Source organism: Ictalurus punctatus, chromosome 19 (assembly GCF_001660625.3).
Source record: "Ictalurus punctatus breed USDA103 chromosome 19, Coco_2.0, whole genome shotgun sequence".
Taxonomy (NCBI): domain Eukaryota; kingdom Metazoa; phylum Chordata; class Actinopteri; order Siluriformes; family Ictaluridae; genus Ictalurus; species Ictalurus punctatus.
In genome coordinates, this window is record NC_030434.2 from 14,074,149 (window position 1) to 14,100,552 (window position 26,404).

The window sequence follows — 26,404 nt, forward strand, 5'->3', positions numbered from 1 at the left end:
GTTTTCAGAGAAAGAGGACATTGCAAATACAGCTGATGAAGGACTTCTGTCAGGAACATGGTGTTTCTCTGGAAATTTTGTGTAATTTTCACAAATATACAGTATATTTTCACTGATTTAAAAAATGGCTATTTTATTATTATTGTACATTATAGATTTTCTTGTTTCTGTCACTGCTGTTATTTGTTGCATTTTTATCTGCCTAGTTAGATTCTTTAGCTCTGTTTTTACTTTTACTGTTTATAATTATTATTGTAGTCACTACTGTTATACAGAGCAATGAAATTACAATTAAAAAATATATATATTTACTATTATTATTGATCTCTGAACTAAACTTTTTGGTATAATACGTTTGATTTTAAAAGAAAATCTTAAAAATCAAACAAAAATACACCCATACAATGATTCACAAGACTCTAAAAACATGTATTTTTAAACGTTTGCTTACACAAAGAAATGCACACACAAAAAACAACAACAATAATGGCCTGGATTTGTTTCACTAGGAACCATTTTAATAAAGTTGAGCGACAAAAACATCCACATTGACTCATTAATTCTTTAAAATATATTTACATCATAAATATTTCACCTACATACATCCATTTTAAACTAGTCCTACATATTTGCGTGGTAACTCGTTTATGCGGCAGGTGTATCAACCAAATAGCATAATAATCCTCCTACAGGCTGTGACGGGATGTCTCGAGCAAACCAGCAATGGATTGTGGGATACTTCTTGTATTGTATGACAATTGATTTAAGCAGGTTAAAACAGAGCTGTGCAAATGCAGTCCGGTCCAGCTGAGACAAACTAGAGCCAATGTGAGAGAGATGAGAGGAGACACAGTAGTCTTAAACTTAGAACTGAGCCCAATTGTCTGCCAAAAAAAAATAAACCCAGTAAAGACTCATGTCTGGTGGAACAATGCAAATGTCCAGCACACCATATCCGGTCATACCCCTCTAAAATCTCCACATTTATTGTATAGCCCATGCACAGAATCCTTAAATGGATCCACCTGGGGAAAAAAAGCAGACCGGTTGCTTTTATTCATGTGATATCCTTGTCCTTCTCGTTTATAGATTGCAACTTTTGAATTGTCCAAAATCATGGTCAGCTCAAAATACAGAGAGCATCACTCTGCATTCTGCTTTCCAAGTACACAAAGAAGGTGCAACAGCAGTTGTAGGGTGTACTTGGGGTGTGTGTATGTGTGGTGCGTGTGGTGTGTTAGCTGCCGTCCTGAACCTCTGCTTGGTACAGGGGGGAGAGAGTCTGTGTGGTACACATGGCTGACGTCATTACCACAGTCTCTACGCCCACTTTGACTCCAATCACTCCGCCAGCCTTACGCTGGCAAGCTGAGCAGATGTAGTCTTCGTTCTCCGCCATCTCGCATGACACACCTACACATACCTGATGGAACCACTCATCACATCCACCATCACACTGAACCCAGTCCACCTGAGAGGAAAGGACAGAAATGATAATATTAGAAAATAGGGGACATTAACTTTTTATACCACAGTACGGCTGAATTTTTAAAAGGTGTGGAAGAATTTTGTACAACAAAACGGCTTTAACAGCAGTTACAGAATTTTTATATTAATTGAGCTTTGTAATACATTATTGTTTCTATAGCAACAGCTCATTTACAGAGCCATCTACGGGGGGATGCTCCATATAATCTACTGCTAATAATTCAGATTTTTTATTTTTTTAAAATAATGTGCCATTATTTAACAAATAAAAACAGATCATCATTGATAGGGTGAAGTCCTATCTTCCTAGAACAGCACAAACTGTTGTGTGTTCTTCCTTACTTGTACCACAGTGCTGTTCAATTCTTGATTCAGATTGGTCAGAAGATGATTTTCTATAACGGCAACTTTGACAGTAGTTCCAGCTGCACATTTATATTAATGCACCTGTTATTAGAATATGTTATTGCTTCTATAGCAACAACAGTATTTTTGGAAGGAGTCTCCAGTTACAGTCAGAGGTACAGCTGTAACTACGTTTTCTGCAACAGGCATGTGTTTATGATGGAGGGCTTTGTGGATTCTCTGTAACAGAATAAAATTTTTTTTTTTTTGCCTTGGAGAAAGAGATCAAATTGAGGCTGGTGAGAGAACAACTGTTTACAGCTGCTTTAAAGTAAGTGCTAAGAAAAACTAACTTGTCTTGAAGACATTCTACAACATTATATATAACAATAAACAATTTAAAAGTATGATGTGTCTTTCTTTAATTAATGAAAAACTGTAATCCTTGGCAAACTACTGTGGTTTAAGAGGAATAAAACACACCAGGACATGCTATTTTCATCCAGCCCTATCACACCACCCTATCATTTTTATTTTCCTCTAACAGCTTCATGGTGTTTCATTCATTAGTTTCTGTTAGAGTCCTTGATAATCCACAGCACGCTTTCTGAGCAGTTTTTCAAATGGGCTCTTTATTAACCTGATGCTTACTGCTATGACAGCTTTTCATTTGAAAAAGATTAAAAGTATAGTTTCAGTATAGCACAGTACAGTTTGAAATATTTAATCTAAAAAATAACTGAGCGGTTTCAGTTCATATTACACTTTTTATTACACATTATTCTTGTCTGTATCCTGATACATGTCAGCAAGAAAGTGTACATGTAATTTGAACAGACCTAAACACTCATGAGCTTCCACCAGGGGGCATTATAGGAAGGAAAAATGGCCAGCCTGTTATTGAAGCTATGAGCTGTGACTCATTGACATGAGTCCAGAAGTAGAGTATTTATGTGCCTCTGGATTCTAAAAACTGTTCCTGTCTTATTTGGACTTGTAATTTGTTTTTATAAACCAAAACAACTACAACAACAACAACAACAACAACAAAATGGCAGCAGCCTTGACAGTTAAAGGCAGTCAGGAGTGCAGTGTCATTTAACTGTATACAATGGCCTCCACTAATATCAGCACTCTTGGTAAATATGAGCAAAGAAGGCTGTGAAAAACGTTTTTTATTGTTTAACCGTTTGATCTTTTGTTAAAAAAAAAAATCACTAAAATACTCTGCCCTCATAGATATCAAACAATTGCAAACACAACACAGGTTTATCAAAAAAAACAAAACAAAAACAAACAAACAAAAAAACTTTGTTAAATATAGGTGTACAACAATTATTGGCACCCTATGAATTCATAAGAGAAAAACATATTTGAAGTATATTCCCACTGATATTTTACATTTTTTTTTTTAAACATTACATCTATTTATCTTCTCAACAGTTAAAGATGTTCAGATTGTGTGTCCATTTCCATTGAAATGACTCATTTCTGAGTCTAAGGAGATACATAGCTCTGAACAAAATCCCCAAACAATAATTTCATTATTATTACAATTCCTACATGACTGACTGCTTGACGCCTGCCTTCATTATTATCATTATCAGGTGAACCTGAAATCTCTCACTAACCTTATCCTTGCATGGTCTCTGGCAGTTCTTCGCTGCACAGACAGCATTCTCGTCGTTGGAGTCCTCTGCACCTGACCAGTCATACTTAGAGGGGATGTCCAAGATCTTCTTCTCCTTCTTCTTCTCCAGACCCTCCTTGGCGAACTCGGCTTTGGCCGCAGCTTTCTCTTTCCTCTTCCTCTCCTTCTCCTCCTTGGCGAGCCGCTTGGCCAGTTGCTTCAGCTCACGTGACTTCTCCGGGCTGAGCTTGAGCTTCTTCTTTTTGGGCTTGCCACCAACCTCGAGTACCCTCTTTATGTCTTTGCATTTAGGCCGGCCTTCCACGCCTGACGAGGCCAAGAGTAACTGCTGCTCGGCTCTTTCCAGTTTCCTCTTTCTCTTCTTCTCCATTTCCTTTACCTTTAGCTTCATTGGCTTCTCCAGAAGAGTGTACTCCGACTGAGGAAGAAAGTATGAATGAAGTAAAGGGGGTGGGGGACAGAGAAGACATTTAGAGGAAAAAAGTTAAAACAAGAAAAATATGCTTAAAGTACACGAGTAAAGTATGCGAGTTTAACAAGATGCAAACAAAGAGGGACAACCACCATAATCCTATAGCTAAACCCATGTACCTCGATTAGATTCAACACATCTACTCTATGATCCTACAGCTCAAGAGGACTTTTAGACAAAATGTTCTAAACTGTACCTTTCAGGGTACAAATGCTTTTCAAGGAGCTCAAGGTACCTAGAGGATGTAGGATAACTTTTAAAACTTGCCAGTGCATTAGCTAGCTTCCTGTGACACTCACCTCCAACTGCAGGAAGCGCTCCTCTGAGGGTGGGTGCGTGGCCTGCAGGATTCTCCAGATGTGTTGAGTTTCATCCAGAGAGACTTCCAGCAGGTCTCCCTCCATCATCAGTATCTCCAGCTGGGCCTTGGCAGCCGGGGACAGCTCCAGCACAGGAGGCTCCAAACTGCGTGGCACCAGGGGCGTCTTCCTGGGCTGTTTCCGTGGAGTGGTTGGATCTGGGAGAGGGATACAGGAACTAGATGATCTTCTGCTAAACTGACTCAAAGGATACGTGTAGGCTACTCTGAAACTGTTTCCACATCAACTAGACTGACCGAGTCCGTAAATAGTGCTGTGCTTCTCTTACATGTTGAGGAGTATAAACTCCATAAAGATGCATCCAGATCGCACATGTCCAGTTTTCCATAATCATAATCTACAAAGAGGACAAGAACTGTGCAACCTGTATTTGCATAGCAAAGTGTATGTATGGAATTTTGGGTCAGATACACCACAAGGACAAATCTAGAAATAACATTTGTCTAGAAATAAGTTTTGGCTTTGGGACCAGTGCTGAAAATGAGCATGGGTAGTTAAACAGTGAGAGGACAGCGAAGAAATATGTACTCATACAGTAGGGAAACTGTATAGGATAAAGAGGTATGAATGCATATTTGCCTTTCAGCAAACCAGATTAAAACAGAGAAGCAGAATTGGCTTTGTTTTCTTCCTTGACACATGCTTTGCATACAGATATCAGTGCCGAACACACGAGTAGTTAGAATTATATAGTTAGAATTGTATTGTATAATTTTAGTACAAAGCAAGTGTCACACTAAACGTTTATTGCATTTAGAAAAGTTTACAGATTTGTCAGATACAAACTGCCTGTAAGGATACTTACTCTGGGGGCAGGACTTGGAGGCAGAGGAGTAGGCATGTTCAGCACAGAACGAGGGTGTGGCTGGCCACATGTGACTGACTACCTCTTCTGACTTCACAGGGATCTCCTCATCACAGAACAAGTAGGGCTTTACCTCACCCGGGTCCTGGAGACAGAGACGGATATTAAAATAATACTGAACGACACTGTATTTAGCGTTTAAGGGATAAAACATTAAAACATGTAATTATGCAAAACAATGGATTTTTCCCAAAATGAATGCTCTCATATAGGGGTCAAACATACATGTAAATATAAATATACATTTGAAATATATAAGAATTTTTTTTTAATAGCAGAAACTGTGAAAATATTGTGTATCCTCTGCACTTTCTTAAAGATACCTTCATTTCATAGCCATAAGTCTCACGGATGTCCTCATCTGAGTCTGTCTCCTCATCGTCGTAGTCTACAAATGGCCGTGGTGAGGTGGTCCTGTTAAATCCAGCCTGCTGGAACGTCTGAATGTGTCCCTGAGAGGAAGAGAAGAAAAAGAAAAAGAAGAAGAAGAAGAAGAAGAAGAAGAAGAAGCCTTTATTTGTCATATACACATTACAGTACAGTGAAGTTCTTTTCTTCAGGAGAGGGAAAAAAACTGAAAAAAAGTTCAGCGCAGTAAACCGAACATCTTTTGCATGCCACACAGTAGTAAAGTTAAGGTTATGCCTAAAATTGGCAAAGTTTTAAGACCCCAAGAATAGATCCAGAGGCATGTGTTAAATGTTAGTGATGATAATATTAGATAAAGTGGTTTTAAGGCCACAGACTTGCCTGTAGGTCTGGATTGGCAGCAGCTTTCTGCAGCTCGGCGTTGATGATCTTCTCAGTCTTCTCGCGGGCTGCGAGCTCCACCATGCGCTGGCTGAGCACAGACAGCTTGGCCAGAGCAGAGGAGAGTTCGTCAGTGGCCAGGGCTTGCCGCGCCCGGTCCTGCCAGCCCATGGCACGCTCCGTCAAACACTGCAGCGCCTCGCCCTCAGGCAGCCGCACAGGAAGCTTCTGCAGGGAGACTAATAACGATAGGATGGTCTCGAGTCGGGGTCGCCTTGAACGCTGGCATAAGGGGCACAGAAACTTTGACTCTTTGCTAGCACTCTGCCAGCTGCTGCCTGTTGTTAGCTTCTTCTGCGTGCCTGCTTTGGGCAAGGGCACACAGGCGCCATGGAACCAGTCTTTGCACAGCTCACACTGTAGCATTACACCTCCAGCTGTCTTGCGGCACAGGCAGAAGCGGACCTCATCGATGCGCTCGGCCATGCTCATCTTGGCCAAGTTGGCAGCCCGCAGCGAGTGCATAGCTTCTGCCTCCTGCTGCTCCTGAGCCTTAAAGGCAGCCACAACAGCAGAGGGTGAGCGTTCCTCATCTGCAGCCTCATCCAGGTCACTCAGGCTCTCTGGCTCCGCACCACGCTCTTTCTCTAGCAGCTCTTTCGCTCGTCTGCGCTTGCTTCTGCTGCTGCCGTACACACCAATGTCAGCCCGGGGACTCAGAACCTGAGAGGCAAACCCTCAAAATGAGACAAGTTTACAAAACCAAATATTCTACTTTCTCCGCCTTTGATGAACGCGGTCCCTCACCTGTAGCAGCGTGTAGGTAGAGTTTTTCTTAAGAAAGGTGCGCGCTGTCCTCTCTCTCCAAGCTCGTGCTGAAGCCACCTGGGACTCCACTTGTGGTAGAGCGTCCAGACGCACAGGAATGGAGCGGCCCCTCGCTAACAGAGCCTCCAGCTGATCCAGGTATGCATAACTGGTGCCATTCTGTTGCAATAAAAAGAAAAATACAGCTCATCAGTTCTACACAGCCAAATCTTTCTCGATATATTAATCAAATTTAACAAGTACTTTTCTACCAATGAAGTAACCGAATGTAAAACGTCCAGCGTATTTAGAGATTCCAATGTACCTGGATGGCCTCGACTCTTGCTGTCCACTCTTTGGCTTTGTGGAGAGCTTCCCGGAGAGCCAGAACGTTAGGCAGATAGGCAGGGATGTTTTTGGCCTCTACAACGATGCTTTCGAGGGTGACCATACTATGGCGAGGTCTACGGCGGGATTTAACACAGCTCATTTCCGCAAATAGTTTTTACTTTTTATAATGACAAAACATGAAGAAGTTGACATGCTTAACAAATATATTAAAGAAAAGATGCTACGGTAAGAAAGGTGCTAAAGTATGCAGAGGAAGCATTTTAAACAAGACAAAACAGCTGAACAATTGGCACATGAACTGATTCAGATGTTTAGGTTTGACCCGCTATCCACTATTGCATAAAAACAAGTTTAAAAACTTTTGAACCGGCTTTAAGCCTTCCTAATCTCGAACTCAAGAACAAGCTTTACATAGATTATAAAAAAAAAACAAAAAAACAAAAAAAACACGAGTGTTTAGGTCTGTTTTGGTCATTACCTGGCATGCAGGCATGCACGTGCCTTGTCCTCCCAGCGCTCAGACACAGTGAGGATTTCCTGAAGCTCAGCCATGGCTTTTTCCACAGCATGGTGCGGGGCCAGACCCACGCCTGAATCGATGAGGCGCTTCATGAGCTCGAGCGTGACGCGCTGTGGCTCGTGCAGGGTGAGACGCACCTCATCTAGCCAGCGTGCCTGCTGCAGCTCCTGCTTCAATCGTGCCAGCTCTGGTAGTTCCACGTCAAGCCCCGAGCCCAGCTCCACCAGAACCTGAAGCTTAGCTGAGTCCGGGGTCTCATCTGCCAGGGCCAGCTGAGAGCGCTCGTGGAAATCCTCCACGTTCTCCAGCAGCTCCTGAGAGAAAGAAGGAGGAAACGGTGAGGGATAAGACTGACAAGTTGAATCATGACTGAAGAATAAAACTGTTTTATAAAAGTCAACATGAGGTTGATTCTGTGTCTAAGTGCAGTCCCCACACTGCTGCTTAGTTAATTCAAGGAGTCTTCATGAGCAGACTTAAGGAGGCGTGTGAAACCATTATTCTTCTGTTTCAGTTTCAAAAACTATTTTTACCTTTCATATCATTCAAGATTGAACATTAATGAAATTACGATTCAGATGATTGCCATGCAACAGATCTCATTAGGTCTTCCTGTTTTTCTGCTGTTCACATTTTTCTAGCTCTGCCCCTTTTCCTGAAAAAAAGCATATGTTATATTTACCAGGCCTATGTCGTTTCAGACTGAATGACTTGCTATGTCTTCACAGTACTTGCAAAGCACCTTGAAGACATCAGAGCGCTCTAAAAATGACACTCTGCCCTGTTAAGTCATTTGTAGACGAACAGCTATTTCCGAACAAAGTACAAGGCTCAGAGCTTTGATTCCGACATGACAACTGAAGCGAATCCATTTAAGATTTTCTGATCAGGGTCCTTAATGCACACTCTTTCTACTCTCACTTCTTTTTTATTTCCTACCAGCTCCCTTTCAACATGGCTTCACCTAGGAAATCCCTGCATGTTCATATGTGAATTTATAGAGATTGTCTCAGAACATATCCTTTGGGAATGTACACTGTCCAGTGGTTAAGTATTCATAGAGAATGCAGGAAGTCTGTTTAAAGAAAACTATAGAAACCATTTTAAACAGAATTAACGCGATGAAATGTATTATTAAACTAGACTTAATTTCTTATCGAAATCTGATCCCTCACAAACAACATAACTACCAGCAGCAGTGCTACACGGCCGAGAGAGACAAACTAGGGCAGGCGTCAATGACTTCTCCAGATGATAAGGTTGTATTAGACTTACATAGACTCACATTCAGATATACTTTGGCTGTAAGGCGAGAAGATGAGTGTCTGAGACTGAGGTTGGTGTCTTACTTTGACCTGCCGTGCCTGGCTGATGATACATGGCAGACGGAACAGCTGCTCCACAAACGCCTTCAGTTCCTCCACAGTCAGCTTGGTGCGAGTACGACTGATCTCGGTGCGCTCCCTTCTTAACCCACAGAAACCAATCCATCAGTTTGTTAACCAATCCAGTTCAAGAACATTTTCATCCAGACAAAAGTGACAAATTAAAGGAAACATCTGTGACTCTTTGATGCTGGATTATGCTGGCATGGTTTGGTTGCACTCGCCCCCCCACCGCCTGCAACCTGCACAATACACTGCACATCAATACAAAGTTCTTCTAACTGATCACCTTTAGCCTGTGATGACCTCGTCCCTATCCACAAGACACGAGGATTCACTGCATAGTTTTAAAAAAAAAATGTAAAAATTATGTAAATCATATGCTGTCACCTTCACAGTCACCAACCCAAATGATCACCTTTTTTGGAGCAACTTGTAAGCACTCTGCACCACCATCATCATCATCATCAAAAAACGAGAATATGTTTTGGAGGAATGGTGTTCATCCCTTCAGCACACTTACAGAGACTTGTAATATCTGTGGAGAGGTTCACTGGAGCTGTTCTGGTGACCCAACACTTTACTAACCCACTTTTTCCTTTAATTTAATCACCTGTCTATATATGGGTCCATGACATTAATTTATATCAGCAGTATGTATGTAATACATAGTTTAATTAACTGTTTAAAAAAAATAAATAAATAAAAAATAGAACAAAAATCATTTAATTAAAACAAGAATTATATAAAAATAATGAATAAATAAGTTTGGAAAATATAAAAATTGCAAATAATATAATTAAAACTACTAATACTACTGTATGCTGTTGTTGTTATTATTAGGACCCCTCCTTTGTCTCCTATGAATTCATAGCCTGAAGAAAAGTGAGTTAATTTACTTGTGTCTCTGTTTGTGATTGAGCAGAAGCTGGGCTACAGAAGAGCAGGTCTCCGCCTCCTTCACCATCTCTCTCAGCTTACGGAACAGATTGTTCTCAGGGTACTTCCTGTCCTCTGCGTCCTCCAGCAACACCTTCAGCTCAATCAGATCTAGAGGAGAGGTGAGTGTGTTAGTGTCAGTGTGCGCACATGTAGTGTGTGTATATGTGATAATTGAGATAATGACCTTTCTTGTTCTTTTGATCAGCTGACAGTGCCTCGCTGACTCTTTTGGCCCAGGTGTCATAGGACTGGGCGCGTGACTTTACCCCATACAACATGGCAGGGAACTCCTCCACGTCGTACCGGTACCTATAACACACACAAATTTATACAATATATGTTTTCACTGCATAAATAGGCATTAAGACCCATTCATTATCTAGTGTGGAGATGATACACCAGCTTCACATAGCTGCATGACACCAGCTATTTAGGTCTATAAAATGTGTTTAACAAAAACACATGCATAATGATCTGAGCTGTAGATTCTTGTGTGCGTGATAGTGTGTCTGCTGACCTGAGGCATTTGTTTGTAAGAGGACAGTTGCAGAGCTCCGCAACATGGTGCAAACAGACAAGGCGATCTGGACTGCACGAGCACGTCAGAGCAGACAAGAAACAGGTGGTTTTACACCTGTAACACTGCCGCTCATCATCTGGAAGCAGCTCGAACACTTCCTGTTCAGAGGACTGCAACCCCTGCAAGCAGAGAGTGGAAAATACAATACAGTTTACCGAAATAAATGGTCCGCACTTATATAGTGTTTATTTTATTTATTTATTTATTTATTTAACCCCAGTGGTTCTACAAAGTGCTTCTACACTGGTTCTCATTCACACACACACACACACACACACACACACACACACACACACACACACACACACACCAGTGGTAGCAAAGCTGCCATGCAAGGTGCTAGCTTGCCATCAGGAGCACCTTGGGGTTCAGCGTCTTGCCCAAGGACACTTTGGTATGTGGAGTCATGTGGGCCGGGAATCAAACTGCCTACCCTACGATTAGTGGACAACCTGCTCTGCCACCTGATCCACAGCTGATTTAAATTATTTAAATACGGTCAACTGGCTCTTTTCTGAGCCCTTCTTAGTCTTAACAGTGTTTTTCTTCTTTTTTTTTTGCATCTTGATATAAAATAGTTTATCTACATTCATAAGAAAATAACACTTCAGTATAACAATACAAAATAATAGTATATGATCATAGATCTGAACAGGCAGAGCATACATCAGTCTTGCTTCAGTAAAGATAAATAAACTGGTGAAACTAAGGTTAATAATAAAAAGGATTAAAACATGTTATTTAACAAAATTTTTAATCCTTGATATAATGAAGCTTTCCATAAGGAGACATTTATAGATCATATATGGAAAGCGTCTCCAGTGTTTTTATCTTATTAACTTCAAGAGAGAGGCTGGTGAGGCTGTTTATAGCTGCTATAATATAGGTGATCAAAGGAACTAACCTATTTTTCAAATGTTCCACAACATTAAACAGAACTGTAACCTGGTTAAAAGTATGATGTGGTGTTCATTAATAATTAAAAATGATAATAATTGGTAAAGTACTGTGGTGTAAGAGGAATAAAACAGTCCAGGCCATGTTATTTGAAAATAATCAACTTTGGGGTGGTAATAGTAGCACTGTTTTACATTCGGCTGTATCAAACCACGCCAGTGTGGATTATTTTTCACGTTTTATTCCTTATGTATGGACTAGTAATCAGAAGGTCATCAGGTCAAACCCCAGCACCACCAAGCTGCCACTGTTGGGCCCTTGAGCAAGGCCCTTAACCCTCAAGCTGTATAAATGAGATGAATATAATTCACTCTGGATAAGGGGATCTGCCATAAATGTAAATGCAAATGTAGAAACGTGCACTGAAAGTGGTGTCTCACCATGTCCTGCACAGCCTGTCGGAGTCTGCTCTCCTCATCTATCACCTCGGTCAGTTCTCGGCACACGGCTGCTGCCAGCTCCACGTCCAGGCTCTCAGGGTCTGCAGCCATCTTACACAGCAGCTCCTCGTGGGAGAACACGCAGTGACGCTGCAGTCGCCGGTAATGCGCAACACACTGACGGCCCATGGGTAGCTTCACAGTGCACAGGCAAGCAACATTAAGAAAATGGAGGAATAATGAACATAACTAACGTTGAAAATTTTTTGGCTACAACAGTGTTGTCTATCGACTGATGATTAAACTGAATGAAACAACACTGACACATACTCGTGTAAAAGTCTATGAGAAGACTCAGTGTCGTTATGTTAAAGGAACTAAGTAATACATGCAGGGGTGCCATTTGGTTTGGTTAAGATAGTATTTGTGTAATAGCATTTTATATTTGTTTTTCAATATACCTGAAGCAACACTAAGCACACTGCTAAAGGCTAAGTACGATTTGTGGTACTCTTCGAGCCCATGTTCGAGAGTTATAAGAGGGTTATCCAGTGTTACCCAGTCTGCAGTGCAGAAGTTGACAGCTTCAGCAAAGTTGTAGCCCTGGTTGAAGCCGCTGTGATAGGCTCTCGGGAAGGTCACCACAAACTCTCCAGCGCACTGATTAGTCCGATACACCTGTGGAGGGGGGAAAAAAAATCTGTAAAGGTCTCTGTAAAAATAACCTATCCCAAAATCAAAACAAAATCCTGAACTTGTCGGTGTGCATGTAGAGTAAGTGTTTTGACCCACTGGAACGCCATGCTCTATTAGAACGTTGGGGTTCATGATGGTGACCAGTTGGTGCAGTAGATCAGGCTGAGAGTCGAAAAGCTCTGGTGCTAGTTTCTTCATCACCGCCTCCAGCTGCTCTGCCGCATGAGCCGGGACTCCGTACCAGGTCTTAGGCTCTCCCCTGATCCACATAACACCAAGAAACTTTTTTTTTTCTCAACATTTCATCAAGACACCAGCATGACACCAATAAAAAAAAACTTTGACTACAGAGTGGAGTGAGCGTTTTACAGATGCAGATATAAAATGTGTTTCATCAACATTATTTCTTTCAATTCAGCATTAGCAATGATTTCAGTTCCTTCTAGATGTATCCAAGGAAAATCAATTCTCTCTGAAATGATTCTTCACTGATGCATAGATAATCAGTTTTTTTAAATTATGTATATTTTCAATCAGATTTAAGAATGCAACAATGCTGTAGAAAGCAGCACTTTCACATCTCTAGTTATAAACCACACTGTTATACTATAGCAAACTTCTACCTCTACATGCTGTCTTGTTGACCATCTTACCAGTGCAGATAGTTGATGGAGTAACTCCAGTGGTCCTCGATGTGCCAACAGAAGGAAGAGAAGCACATGCCTACGTAAAGCCAGGGTACCTTCATCCCCGAGATGTCTGCATTAATGTGGGCAAGCACGGACTGCTCCAGCACTGGCATGTTGTTCAGGTTCCAGCCTGAGTTGGTGTAATCCTGTGGAAGAGAGTGTCATTGAAGAGATGTTGTGACGTCACTATATCTGCCTGAAAATGAGCTCATATGCATAGCTACAAAGACATAGACCTACTGGTAATTCTTACCAGACATCAAATGTAACACTGTGCATGTCAGTGTAGGTAGGGAATAACAAGATCTTACATCATCATCATCATGAAAACGTGAACTCAAGCTAACCTCCTCATCCCCCAACAGTCTTCTTTTTCCGTCTCGGACAGGAAAGCCACTCCCTACATCTTTGGAGCTGATATCTGCTCCGTACTCAACTATCACATTCTCCTCTATGCTGCTTACCAGCCTCCAGAACTCTTTCTCCACCAGCTCTGTAGGGACCATCTGTGAAGATTGCAGTTCAAACATGTGAACAGTAAGGTAAGTAACTATCTAAGTATGTAAATAATAAAAAGTGGTTAATGTGTTAGCAATGTGTCATGACTAGGCACTGACTGTGTTGGTCTTACATGAACTGGCATGTTGAAGTAGTCGGATTTAAAATGGTCTGCCATCTCTCCAAAGCTTTGGAGTGTGTATTCACGCACGGCCTGCTCAAACCCAAATGCCTCCCGGGGCTTGCTGCACTCCTGAGGGATAAGAGATGAGGACCATCACCCAACACACTCAGTTAACCGGTTTAATCACAATCACCATAAGACACCAGGCTCAACAGCTAGGACAAGCTAGCATACATTTATTTTAAAAAATAATTTAAAAAAAACCTGTGGATGCAGGAAGATCATAGTTCATAACATCAGCTCAAAATAAAGCTGTAAAGAGAATCAAAGCTTTGCGTACCTCTGCCACACACTTGGGACAACGCCAGTCACCCTTGGGCACATCCTGAAGGGGTGGGATAAGGCAAAAGGTGTGGTAGCTGTCATCACAGCCATCACACAACAGGAGGCGGTCCTCCTCGTCACCCCGCCCACATGCCATACACATGTACAGGTCAATCTATAAGATAATAAAATGTTATTTATAAACATAGTTTATTAGTTTAAACATAACACCAAGTCTCAAAGGAAGTAATTAAAATGCTTCAAGCTAAAATGCGATCAAAACCAAACACTTCATACTCACAAAATTAACCTCCAGTGTCTCCCTGCGTGGACGCATCTTAATAGCAAACGCTTGAGCCTTCAGGTGCTTCTGCTTCTTTATGAAAGCATCATCTATATCACAGAAACCCAGACGTAAAACACAATTCTGAAACCGTGGATGCTTCTGTGCAAGGTTTGAAACTCTAAACTCTATTTTCCAGAAATCACAAGCTCACTCACATTCATTCAGTCTCTAAATAATGTGAATGTGTGTAAATCTTACCGGCTGGAACGATCTCAAAATCCACCACCTTAGGACTGCTGCTAAAGATCTGCAGGCCTTTGGGCTCTTTGTTCTCTCTCTGAAATGAAGAGCAGACAAGGTCTGATTGAAAGCTGGTGCTCAGACAAACCAGCAAAGTGTAGTATTGGGCTAGAATGACAAGCATGCTCTCCTACACTGTGTGCTGGGAATTCTGGGATGGTAATGGTTGCCTTACAAGTCATAATTCTTTCTACTGTTAAAGAGCCTTTTTGTTTTTGACACTCAATACAGACACAAAAGAACCAGAACTATTTTTCAGAGGAAGAGGTCATTTGATTGACATTGTACAGTGCTGTGAAAAAGTATTTGCTGGTTTCTTGATTTCTGACCTGATTTCTTCGGTGTTTGTGTATATCTCATTTTAAATAGTTTTAGATCCTCAAACGAAATACAAAATAAAACAAAGGCAACCTGACTAAATACACTTTACATGTTTTATTATTATTATTATTATTATTATTATTATTATTATTGAAACAAACAAAAAAAAGACCTAAAACTAAATGCCCCCTTAAAACTTCAAATCTGGTTACGCCACCGTTAGCACCAATAACTGTTATTAGACACGTCCGATAACTGGAGATTAGTCTTTCACTTACTTCTAGGACTATGACTTACTCCTATGCTTTGGATCATTGTCTTGCTGCATAATTCAGTCGCTTGAGTTTCAACTTACGGACTGAAGACCGGACATTCTCCTTTGGGATTTTCTGGTAGAGAGCAGGATTCATGTTTCCCTCAATTATAGAAAGTTGCCCAGGCCCTGAAGCAGTAAAGCATCCCCACATCATCACACTTCACCATAGGTATGATGTTCTTTTTGTGGAATTCTGTGTTTAGTTTACGCCAGATGTAACGGGACCCCTGTCTTCCATACAGTTCCACTTTCGACTCATCAGTCCACAGAACATCCCCCTTTGTTTGTATTTCCTCAGTCGCTTGGATAAAAGCGTCTGCTAAATGAATAATTGTAAATGTAATGTAATGTAACATTCTCCCAAAAGGTTTGAAGATCATCAAGGTGTGTTTTGGCAAAATTCAGACGGACCTTAATGTTCTTCTGGGTTAGTGGTGGTTTTCACCTCACCACACTTCCATGGATGCCATTTTTGCCCAGTGTCTTTCTGATAGTGGAGTCATGAACAGTGACCTTTATTGATTCAAGAGAGGCCTTCAGTTCCTTTGATGTTGTCCTCGGTTCTTTAGTGACTTCCTAGATAAGCTGTTGCTGTGCTCTTGGAGGAATTATGGAATGCCGGCGACTTCTGGGAAGGTTCACTGAGCCGAGTTTTTCCATTTAGAGATAATGGCACTCACTGTGGTTCTCTGGAGTCCCACAGCCTTTGAAATAGCTTTGTAACCCAACAAAATTAATTTGGGTGGTCTGATACAGAATTTGCTATGTTCTATGTTCTTTAACACATCTACATATAATTAGCAGGAAATAAAAGCTGAAATTCTAAACTCTCTTCTCATAGTCATCTTTTGATCTCAAACCCAAATATCTTCAGTCTACAGCAAGACAACTGAATTGGCCTTGCCGTTATACAACATTAAACATTGTGCAGCATGAAAATCTTTTCAAATATTGCAATACTATTTTTGCCATACATCATATCATCACAATTCTACATCATATTTAAGTCAACGTGTCAAGCGAAACAAAAATTACAGCAGTGAGCATAAGGCGGTGGCTGTGTGCATGCCACAGCTCAACATCACTCAAGATCACATGCCCTGTAAAACAAGACTCTTCCCCTACTAACCTCAGACTTCAGACGTCGTGAACGTCTCTCAGGAAGAGTGTGCTCCTTCTTCTGCAACTTGTCACTCAGACTGTCTCGCTCCTTGCCTTCCTTCTCTTTAGGTTTCTCTTCTTCATCCTCCTCATCCTCCTCACAGCCACGCTCTATTCCTTCATCCACCTCTTCAGCTTCGTCTCCCTCCTGACACAGCCGGTGGATGCCCTGAAACACAAGAGTGCTGATGTGTCAAAATGCTTACTAGCTCTTAGTAATATGCATATAACATGTCTGTAGATGCTTACTAGTGTCTCTTAACAACAGATACAAACAGGGAAATAATGAACTAGTATATTACAATCTCATATGCTTTCAAAATCTAACTGTTTAAGCACTTAAAAATTCATAAAAAGCATAATAATGTTTTCTTGTGCAATAAATGAAACGTGCATATTTATTAACAGCTGATCCATTCATTCAACAGAGACTTTTCCAGTCACCCAAAATGCATATATGCAGTGAATGTTTGCTACAGTTTGTTACTAAGGACACTATGAATCCACCAGACTCATTCAGAATGCCATATATATATATATATATATAAGAGGAAAAAAAAAGGTCAAATATGGAACCGCATGTGATGGTCTTACATCATTCCTTCCATTCATTTGTTTAGTTGAGCATAAAGTCTTCTATACCTGTAAGTTCAAAATAGGATGTAAACATTATCTATTTTTTTCCCCTTACCCAACTTTTGCTTTGTTTTTTTGTAACAACTTCAACTGCATCACGCGCTTTGGGTGTTAGACAGCCGCCTTATAAATAACATTTATCATCATCATCATCATAGATTTTTATAGATAACTTTTTGTATAGCTACCAATTTGTCATTAGTATTTACTTAGTCTATGCCCTAATGAAGAAAACAATAACAAAATGGTAATAAATAAAAGGTCTTTACTGTCCTACAATTTCTTTAAAATTTAGATCAATATATACTGCAAAACACAAACAAAAGTACTGCACAAAATGCAAATGTGTATATTTATTTGTTATTATTCCTTCATGTTGGTTAATGTCTGCCACTTTTTAGACAAGTTTGGTGTTTTGTAAAAAAAAATTTTGTTCTTTCATTACAGTTACAGTGGCATTAATACATTTTATTACCATCCCTGTTAGAAAAAACATCATTAGCATTGCCACGGGAATTTGTCAGTAAGGCGTATCGGCGTGTCAGGTATATCTCACGGAGAGTGAAGCTCCAGACTGGAACAGCTCATATGGGTAGAGGATTCTCTCGTAGTGAGAGCGCAGCAGAGAACCGGTGCCCTTCCCGGCTGGGAAACCCATGCGAGTGGCTATCTTGGACCAGCGCTTCTCCTTACAGACGGCTTCAAAACCTCCCTCAGAAGACACGATCTACAGGGGGGAAAAAAGGTTTATAACACAGCTCTGAGGGACAATCGTAAAAGTAATAATCAAAACAATCAAGAATCAGAAATAAAATGTAACCACAATAATTATGCTTCTATAAGAACTTATTTTGTATGTCATACCCTAATTAGTTGTTAGGAACAGCAAAAATAAGGACAAATGTGACAGGACACTTGGCAGCGCACAATATAAAAACAGCTACGTTTCTCTAAATTATGCCTCCTGTTCTCTTTGCAGAACAGACAATGCTTACTGCCCATTCCATACAGGATTTCCAAGAGTTTTTCTGTGATTGTTGCAGCCATAAATGCTTGATTTTGCTGTGGCTTTTTTCAAAACTACTTGAATTGACGAAATTGCAATTGCACAAAATTGTTGTGCATGGTCTTTCACAGTGATGTTCGTCAGTAAATGAGTCCTTTTGGCTGTACTCATGTTTGACGGACATGAACTGAAGAGGGCTTTGGCTGAATGCACGTTTTGATAAGGTCACATGGCACATTTTGGTCCAAATCCGCAGAAAATGCTCCTCCGAATATTGCATTGTTTCCTTGATTTTACGTTCATTTCTGCAATCTCAAAATCCTGGAGGGTTTGACTGCCCAAATCTCATTCATTCTGGTTTCCATACAAAATAGTGCAAACAGACATGAAAGACAGCTTTCGCATTGGTTTTGTATGAAAAAGGGATTTTGACGATAGAGCTATTCTGAGATTTTGAAAATTGTGTACCATCTGCTAGGTATAAAACAGACTTTCATGAGCTTTGTAGAAAGTAAGGCAAGGTTTAAAACTAAATAAAATTTTTTTTCAAAATCATTATAGTGTAACATGTTTATGGTTTAATATCATAAGCTGAGGCCTTAAAGTATGTTATAGGCAGAAAAATTTAATTTTGGACAAAACCGGATTTTTTTTTCTTCGTCTGTTTGCCAGAATTCAGTGACAGTGACATCTGACACCTTTCCCAAACCACCAAGCATACATGCTACAAGTTGAATAAATTATTACAGCTTTTTGTGAAACATTGATACTCAGGCAACGGATACTATGATTGCAAACTGCTCTTGCATTTTGTAGCTGTAAAGAAACAAGGTATGTACGACCGTGCTACAATCCATCATGCTTTATCTGTTACACGTTTCATATTTGTTAGAAAACCAATAATGATTGATGGCAGTGAGAAATCCTTGCCTTGCTGAGAAGATACAAGTCCAGGATTTTTCTCTCCACATGTGGAAAGCGTAGTTTGGAGCCCTGCAGTTCCCAAAACTTTGCAATTTGATCCAAGAAGTTGAGTTTTACTCTGGTGAGGGCCTGAAAGTAAAGGCAAATGATGAAAACATACATATTGGCACCTCAATCACAGTGAGAACCCTTTGAGCCTAAAAGATAGAACATGCTTCTATACAGATCCTTGAAATAATTCACGCCAGGTTAGTTTCAATACTCAGACATATCTGGACAAGCAAACATTTGTTCCTCTTTGAAACAGTGCATATTAATAAAGTTGATACACTATCAAATGACACATAAAATTGACATTTTGTAGTAATTTTCACAATTTAAATTACCAAAAAAAATCACGCACATGGAAAAAGTAAGTACAGCCCTATATTTATCACATCTTCAAATCCAAAAATTTAGCATCAGGTGTTCAACATTGGGTGCCAGTGATCAGAACCTGCTTAGGGATTGCAGGTGGAACCTGTCTTATTTACACACCTCACATAGCTAGTGTCTGGTGTTTCCTCTGCTACTGAGATGTGTGGTGTCATCATGCCGAGATCTAAATAGTTCTGTAGGGCCTTCAAAAAAAAGGTTGTGGATGCCTAGGAGTCTGGTAAGAGGTTTAAAAAGATCTCAAAATTATTTGAAATACATCATTCCACTGTATGGAAAATCATCTACAAGTGGCACAGATTTCAAAAAACTACCAATTAGTCCAGGACTGGCCTTCCCAGCAAATTCAGTTCAAGAACACCAAAATACCATCACAGGATCTGCTAGTAAGTCTTGCAACTGTTGGTATCAAAGTGCTTGCATCTACAATCAGAAAGAGATTTGACCTGCATGGGATGCATACCAGGCAAAAAGACTTTACAAGACTACAGTTTGCTAATGAGTATACAGGCAACGACCAGGCCTTTTGGAATAATGTGCTATGGACAGACGAATCAAAGATAGAGTTGTTTGGCCACAGTAACAGCAGATATGTTTGGTACAGACCAAAGACAGCTTTTCAGGAGAAGCACCTCATACCAACTGTGAAGCACGGTGGTGGAAATGTTATGGATTGGGGTTGCTTCGCTGCCTCAGGGACTGGACAACCTGCATTCATTGATTCAATTATGAACTCTGCATCGTACCAAAGAGTGCTTGAAGATTATCTGAGGCCATCTGTCCCAAAGTTGAACCGAAAGTGGAACTTTCAACAGGTTAATGATCCTAAGCACACTAGCAAATACACCAAGGAATGGCTCAAAAAGAAGAAATTTGATTTGAATCCCAATTAACTGTTTTGGGGGGGGTTGGGGGTTTGAAATGAGCAGTACATGCAAGAAAACCCTCAAGCATCTTGCACCTGAAAGAATATTGCATGGAAGAGTGGACAAAAGTTCCAACAAACTGACGTCAGAGACTGGTGGTTATGCAGAACGCCTACAAATAGTTATTTCTGCTAAAGGGGGCAATACCAGCTTCTGAGGCCAAGTGTGTACTTACTTTTTCCAGAGAAGAATATCATATCTATTGATATTTCTGTTGACTAAATGATTGAAAAATCTAATTTTCCCAAGTGGTTTTGTTCAAGTGTATCAACCTCATTAATAGGCACTGTGTCAAAGATGATCAAATGTTTGCTTGTCCAAATATGTCAAAAAAGTCAACACTTATTTTTTCACATGACTGTACATACAGTGCCTGCCAAATGTTTTTGAATACCCTACACTTTACTCTTTGCATCTAAATTATGGCATCAAATGGGTTATTTATACATTACATGCCAGGCTTTGCATTAGTCATTAGCAGATTAGCAGCACAAGCTAACTGTACTGGCAGGAACACTCTCCAGAGACACCACCAACCTCTGCTACTTCTTTCTAAGCTTTATTTGAATTTTTCATTTCTCTATACACATTTAATGGGAGGTTGTACATGACAGGACATGATGAGATCACAGCCAATATTCCACTTTTCTTCTATTTTTTTAGTCAAGCAGTAAATAGGAACTAATTTCACTTAGGAATTAAAGTCGTGAGAGGGGAAATGAAAACATGCAGCACACGTGCCGTAAGATTGGTTTGAGGAATCGTTCGAGCTAATCATTTTGATTTGTAATTTTACAGCAGCATACCTAATTTGCGTAAAGTTGAGAAAAACTCAACTCACATGCCACATGTCGCTTTGATGCTTTGCGCTTGCTGGTGAAATTGCAGCTCGGTGTGCTGCAATTGTGAGAAGCAAACAAACCAAATACGCATGGCTTGCAGCTATAAATTACACTCCGTTTTTATTCTCGTTTTTTTCTCCTCCTCAGTGTATGCAAACATTTTGCAATCAGCTGTACTTCTTCCATTATACACCCTGCCAGATAATTTGTACATTCAGGGGCCGTAAACAACGTGCAAGCCTGGGGGAAGCGTGCACTGTGCACCGAACAACCGACAGACCGAGCAGAACAATGACAGTGTTGTTAAACATGCTGAAGGGAAACCTTACCTCAAGCTCGTTGAGCCGCTGGACTCGTGGTGTGAAGCGAAAGTTGCGCACATCACAAGCAAAAGGAGGCTGCCAGTCCTACACCAGCAAAACCACAATGAACAAATTTAACTATAAAATGAACAGAGTACTGAACGTTCCATGAATACAACATCCTGCATTCTGTCCAGTTTTACTCAATGTTTATGTTTATCCCATTTAACACCAGTTAGTGAATAATTCACAGTACTTACCGTATAATATGCCGTAAGAATAACGAGCTGGGACTCATAGAATTTTTTTTTTCTAAACGCTTTTTACTGAACCACTCCAGTGCGCTGAAGTGTTGTGTGCTTTGAAATCTACTTCAAAGTAGATGATAGGACCATGATTGAAAGTTTTTGGATATAACTACACCATACTTTCATAGAAATGTACAGGATTATCATTAAAAGTCAATGCATTTGCAAGCTGAAAAGGCTTAACATAGTAGATGGATGGTACCTTTATGCTTTCTTATAGTCTACGAATCAGAAATCATGCTGCATGTACAGTATATCTCCAATATGGATTTAATGCATAGACAGTAACAATACCAGTCAATATTTATATAACATCTATAACAACATCTCCTAACCAGCATTAACAAAACTATCAAAACCCAATAGAAAAATGTTTATTTCACTGTTTTTGTAAACTCGCCACTGCATTATCTGAAACTTTAAGCTACAAACACTCGGCACAATGAGTCATTAGTGATTCCAGACTTTACTTCCTGTACTAACCTATGTAGGTTTGTAACAAAAAGAAAAAGAAAAAGAAAAAAAAAAAACACACTCTGGTCTTCAACTGGCTGCTCACAGACAGAGCTGAAACTTGTTATGGTAGTGGGCATTTCCTTTTTTAAACTCACTGACAGCGGTGGACCAATCACAACAGACTGGGACATCTGACCAATAAGAGCAGAATATGTTCTCTGAAAGGAAGAGTTTAGAATGAATCCTTTAGAGGGGATCACACGAGTCATTTGTGACACGGGGGGTGGGTGGGGGTAATGCTGCAATTTAAATTATGAGCACGTTAAAGTGTTTCTTGACCTTGGATGAATGTAAATCTATTGTATTAGAGCTTTAAAACAAAATTAGGCACGTTTCAAAACCATAATAGGTGCGCTTTAAAGAACAGGGATCTATGAAAGTCTGATCTTCACACGTCATTATGATACACATGCCAATTTCCTTTATAAACCGCTGAATAAGTTTCTCGAGAGTGCTTGGGCATAGCCACGCATTCTTTGGGGGGGGGTCGTGTCCCCCCCAATGTTGAGGAAATACCAATCTTTCCCCGCAATATACAGTACAAAATATTTTCTATATGTCCCCATTTAAAGAACCCTGTCAACGGATCTGTCTTTTCTTCATCTATTCTATTTATTTATGTCTATTCCTTTTTAATATATTTCCATTTGTTAAGGAAAACAGGTGTGTGCCCCCTCTCTAATTGTACACTTGGTTGCGCCCATACTCAACACAAGTTCGTTGATATACTTTCGCAGCTCAGTCTGTAACAAATGGAGACAGCAGCAAAGCATAGAAAAGTGCAGCAGAACATACAAGCTTTTTTCAGACAGTAAGTAACTAGATACCTAAATAGTAGGTAACCTTAGCTTAGCATAGAAGGCATCATATCATGGCTTGGTTTGTTCTTAAGAACGTCAATTAATTTTTGATATTTGCACACCCACGAAGTGGGCCAGGCTAACGTCAGTTCCAGTTTTTGACCATTAACATTACATTCACTTGCATATCCTCCCGCCGAGCTCGTTGTGAACCCTCACGTTGTGACAGATTGTTATAAATGCGAGTGAAAGTGAGGAAAGTTGCACAGCATTTCATTCCTTTACACGACATGTGGCCTAAGGACAACTAAGTGATTTTACAAATATAAGGCTCAGCATAATGCTGAGATGTGCTAGCTTGGCAATGAGAGATATGGAACTAACGTCTGAGATGTGGCCATATTGTAGTTATCCATTCAGAACTAGTTATGGCAGTTTGTCTTTAGATTTAAGAAAACTTCAGTACCCTGACACCAGTTACACAAACAGAATATTCAGTTCATCAAATTAAAATGATCATATAAGTCAGTCATTGCTCTTCTGGGAAAATAATGGTACCTCGTCACAAGCAGGCAGCACAGCATTGTTTGGAAGCAAATGGGGAAATTGTATTTACAACATGTATAGTGTTGAATTTAGTTTCATAGGTAGCCATCCTTTCTGAGTTTGTTTAAAAGTCGTGATTGCGTCTTGAAATGTTAGCATGTGTGGTTTGCCTACACACATTTTAGCTCGCCTCTACTTGGTGTGGTAGGTTTCATAGTAGGTTATGGAGCAGAGAATACATCTGCTCACAGGACATCCACAGCCTACAATTTCCCCATGCTGTGGGAGCTTCTATCACTCAGAAATCAAGTGAATTCAAACGGTAACTGTAATCCTGAAACTATGTTCTAAATATGCGAATTTTCAGTATCAAACTTTGGATGTTGGGGGGGGGGCTTCGACCCCCAATGTCCATACCATGGATACGCCCTTGCGAGAGTGTATTCAAAGTAATATAAATATTTTAATTCTAACATCATCCAAAGACTGGATTTGTGTTTTGCCATAAATATGCCAATTTATGCACACCTTTTAGATTTTTGATATTTATCAAAATAAGATATTAAATCATATGCAAATTAGACATGAATTTCACTGCAGAATGGGCCCATACACAAAATATACCATTATTTAAAGCTCAGTAGCATTTGAAGGGAATGACTTACAGTCACAATATATATATATATATATATATATATATATATATATATATATATATATATATAAAATTTACATATGATTTAATAGCTTATTTTGATAAATATCAAAAATCTAAAAGGTGTGTCTCATACCTGACATCTAGATGAACACTTTCCAGTTCGTTTTGTGACTGTAAGTTATTCCCTTCAAATGCTATTCAAGTTACAAACGTGTTTAACAATGTCGTATGTAACTTTAGAGACGGTCCCTTAATTTCCGCATATCCGCGAATATCGAACGTCCAACGTCAAACCAATTTTACTCCAGTAAGATTTCCAATATAAAAATACTTGCACAAATACGATCAATTAACAAAGAGTGATTGCAATATCTAATGATGTATTTATTTGTTTTAATAATAAACCTATCATCCGTAGTCTTTTGTCTTAAATCACAAAGGATTTGTAGAAATGTTTCTGTTCTACTGTTTATCATCTTTCTCCTTTTACCAGTTTTTTATGTGTACACATAAATGATTTTGGTTCCAAGACAATTATATTTCTGTTTGTGAAAAAAAAGCTGTGTTTGTGTGTTTATGCGTGTGGACATGATGTCCTCAGCACGGTCTTCCACACATTTAAAAAGCACACACGTTTAAAACTGTTCCCAGTGGTTCTTCCTTCACTCTGCATGAATCAACAACAGTACAAACAAAAAGCGTAAAGCTGAAGATGTGGTGTACCTGAGGTGGTCTGATCTTGCAGATGCCGCTTTTCTCTGCGATAGGTCTGATCTTGCTGATGAAGCCGAGTGGATCAGAGAAATCCTCCCAGCTCGGCTCAAACACCGGGCACTCAGGAGGAGGCAAGAACTCCGTATACACAGCCATGATGCAGGTTAAGCTTCGATTCTCACTTCACAACAACGCGATCTTCACACACTTATAAGTACAGTAAACATACTGTCCATTGCGTCAGTATTGCATGCATGATCGGGTCGCAAAATTTAAAAAGACACAACTGAGACACCGGAACTGCTTCTGTTCATGTTTTCATCGCCATGATTGTGGCCTACGAGTACAAGTACAAACGACGTGAAAACAATCCCGTTTCGCCCATTTTGTACCACATACGAATAGTATATCCGAAATACCAACAGACTAATGCGTAGTTTTTCCCGAAAACAACCCCCTTGGATTAAATTCCATGAAGTATAGTCAGGGTCTAACCTTTTGCCGTTACAAAAACAGTAGGTCGAATTGAACACAAACCCTACAGTACACCACTCCCGAGTTAGTTTTTCCTACCCTCTTTAGGGCAAATCCCACCTCCTACAATCAAATGCCTCTGATTGGTTGACCGTGTCTGGGGATAAGCTACTGTCCAATCACAACGCATAACTGCAGCTGCTAATAGCCAATACTAATGTATGAGGCGGGACGTATCGGAGTACGGGTTGGAAAAAATGAGGCAAAACACTTGTCTCAAGCTTCGAAAGGTTGGCAGAAAGTGACCACGGTTATTTACACGGACAACCAAATGCTGTTTATTTACAAACAGAAAACACATTTTATAGTAAACAGGTTTATTTTTTTATTTATTGCCTTCGTGACGTAACACACAATGCGCTTTGTCCTGAGCGGTTTGGTTAGCCAGGTAAGCTAACTGACGCTGTTGATGCTACAGAGAACTGACTACGTCACATTGGTGCCGGAAGTGAATTTCACCAATCATTTCCATTTCTAGAAATGTGTATCACACACGTTTAACTGCCCCGTATTCACTCATAAGTACGTATGGAAGAGAAAATAGCCAAATTAGCCATAATTTTTTTTTATTTCTATAATTGAACAGATTACAGTTGCTAAAGTCTTGCTTGCAAAGGCTTCCGGGAAATCCCCGCCCACAGCGTCAGGAAACGCCAGTTGCGTTACAAA

General features: G+C 40.0%; 1 protein-coding gene across 4 annotated transcripts; it reads right to left on the reverse strand.

The window, feature by feature from the left end:
• Nucleotides 1-408: 408 nt before the first annotated feature.
• On the reverse strand, nt 409-25,781 carry kdm5a (lysine (K)-specific demethylase 5A). Of its 4 annotated transcripts, none has more exons than XM_017494213.3 (27): nt 25,211-25,781; nt 21,687-21,764; nt 19,161-19,283; nt 17,781-17,951; nt 16,557-16,757; nt 14,749-14,827; nt 14,506-14,597; nt 14,221-14,379; nt 13,890-14,009; nt 13,606-13,764; nt 13,223-13,404; nt 12,666-12,828; nt 12,432-12,551; nt 11,874-12,068; nt 10,474-10,655; nt 10,141-10,265; nt 9,914-10,064; nt 8,979-9,093; nt 7,588-7,943; nt 7,084-7,222; nt 6,759-6,938; nt 5,952-6,674; nt 5,525-5,653; nt 5,142-5,286; nt 4,256-4,473; nt 3,465-3,902; nt 409-1,471 (listed from the first exon to the last, which is right to left on the reverse strand). In XM_017494213.3, the coding sequence occupies exons 1-27, from the start codon at nt 25,355-25,357 to the stop codon at nt 1,238-1,240; spliced, it is 5,124 nt and encodes a 1,707-aa protein (XP_017349702.1). In that variant the 5' UTR covers nt 25,358-25,781; the 3' UTR covers nt 409-1,237. The 4 variants fall into 4 exon arrangements, with proteins under 4 accessions (XP_017349702.1, XP_017349701.1, XP_053544496.1 ...); XM_017494212.3 differs by having other exon boundaries at nt 8,979-9,096; XM_053688521.1 differs by lacking the exons at nt 21,687-21,764; nt 25,211-25,781 and adding an exon at nt 19,692-19,786 and having other exon boundaries at nt 8,979-9,096.
• Nucleotides 25,782-26,404: the final 623 nt, after the last annotated feature.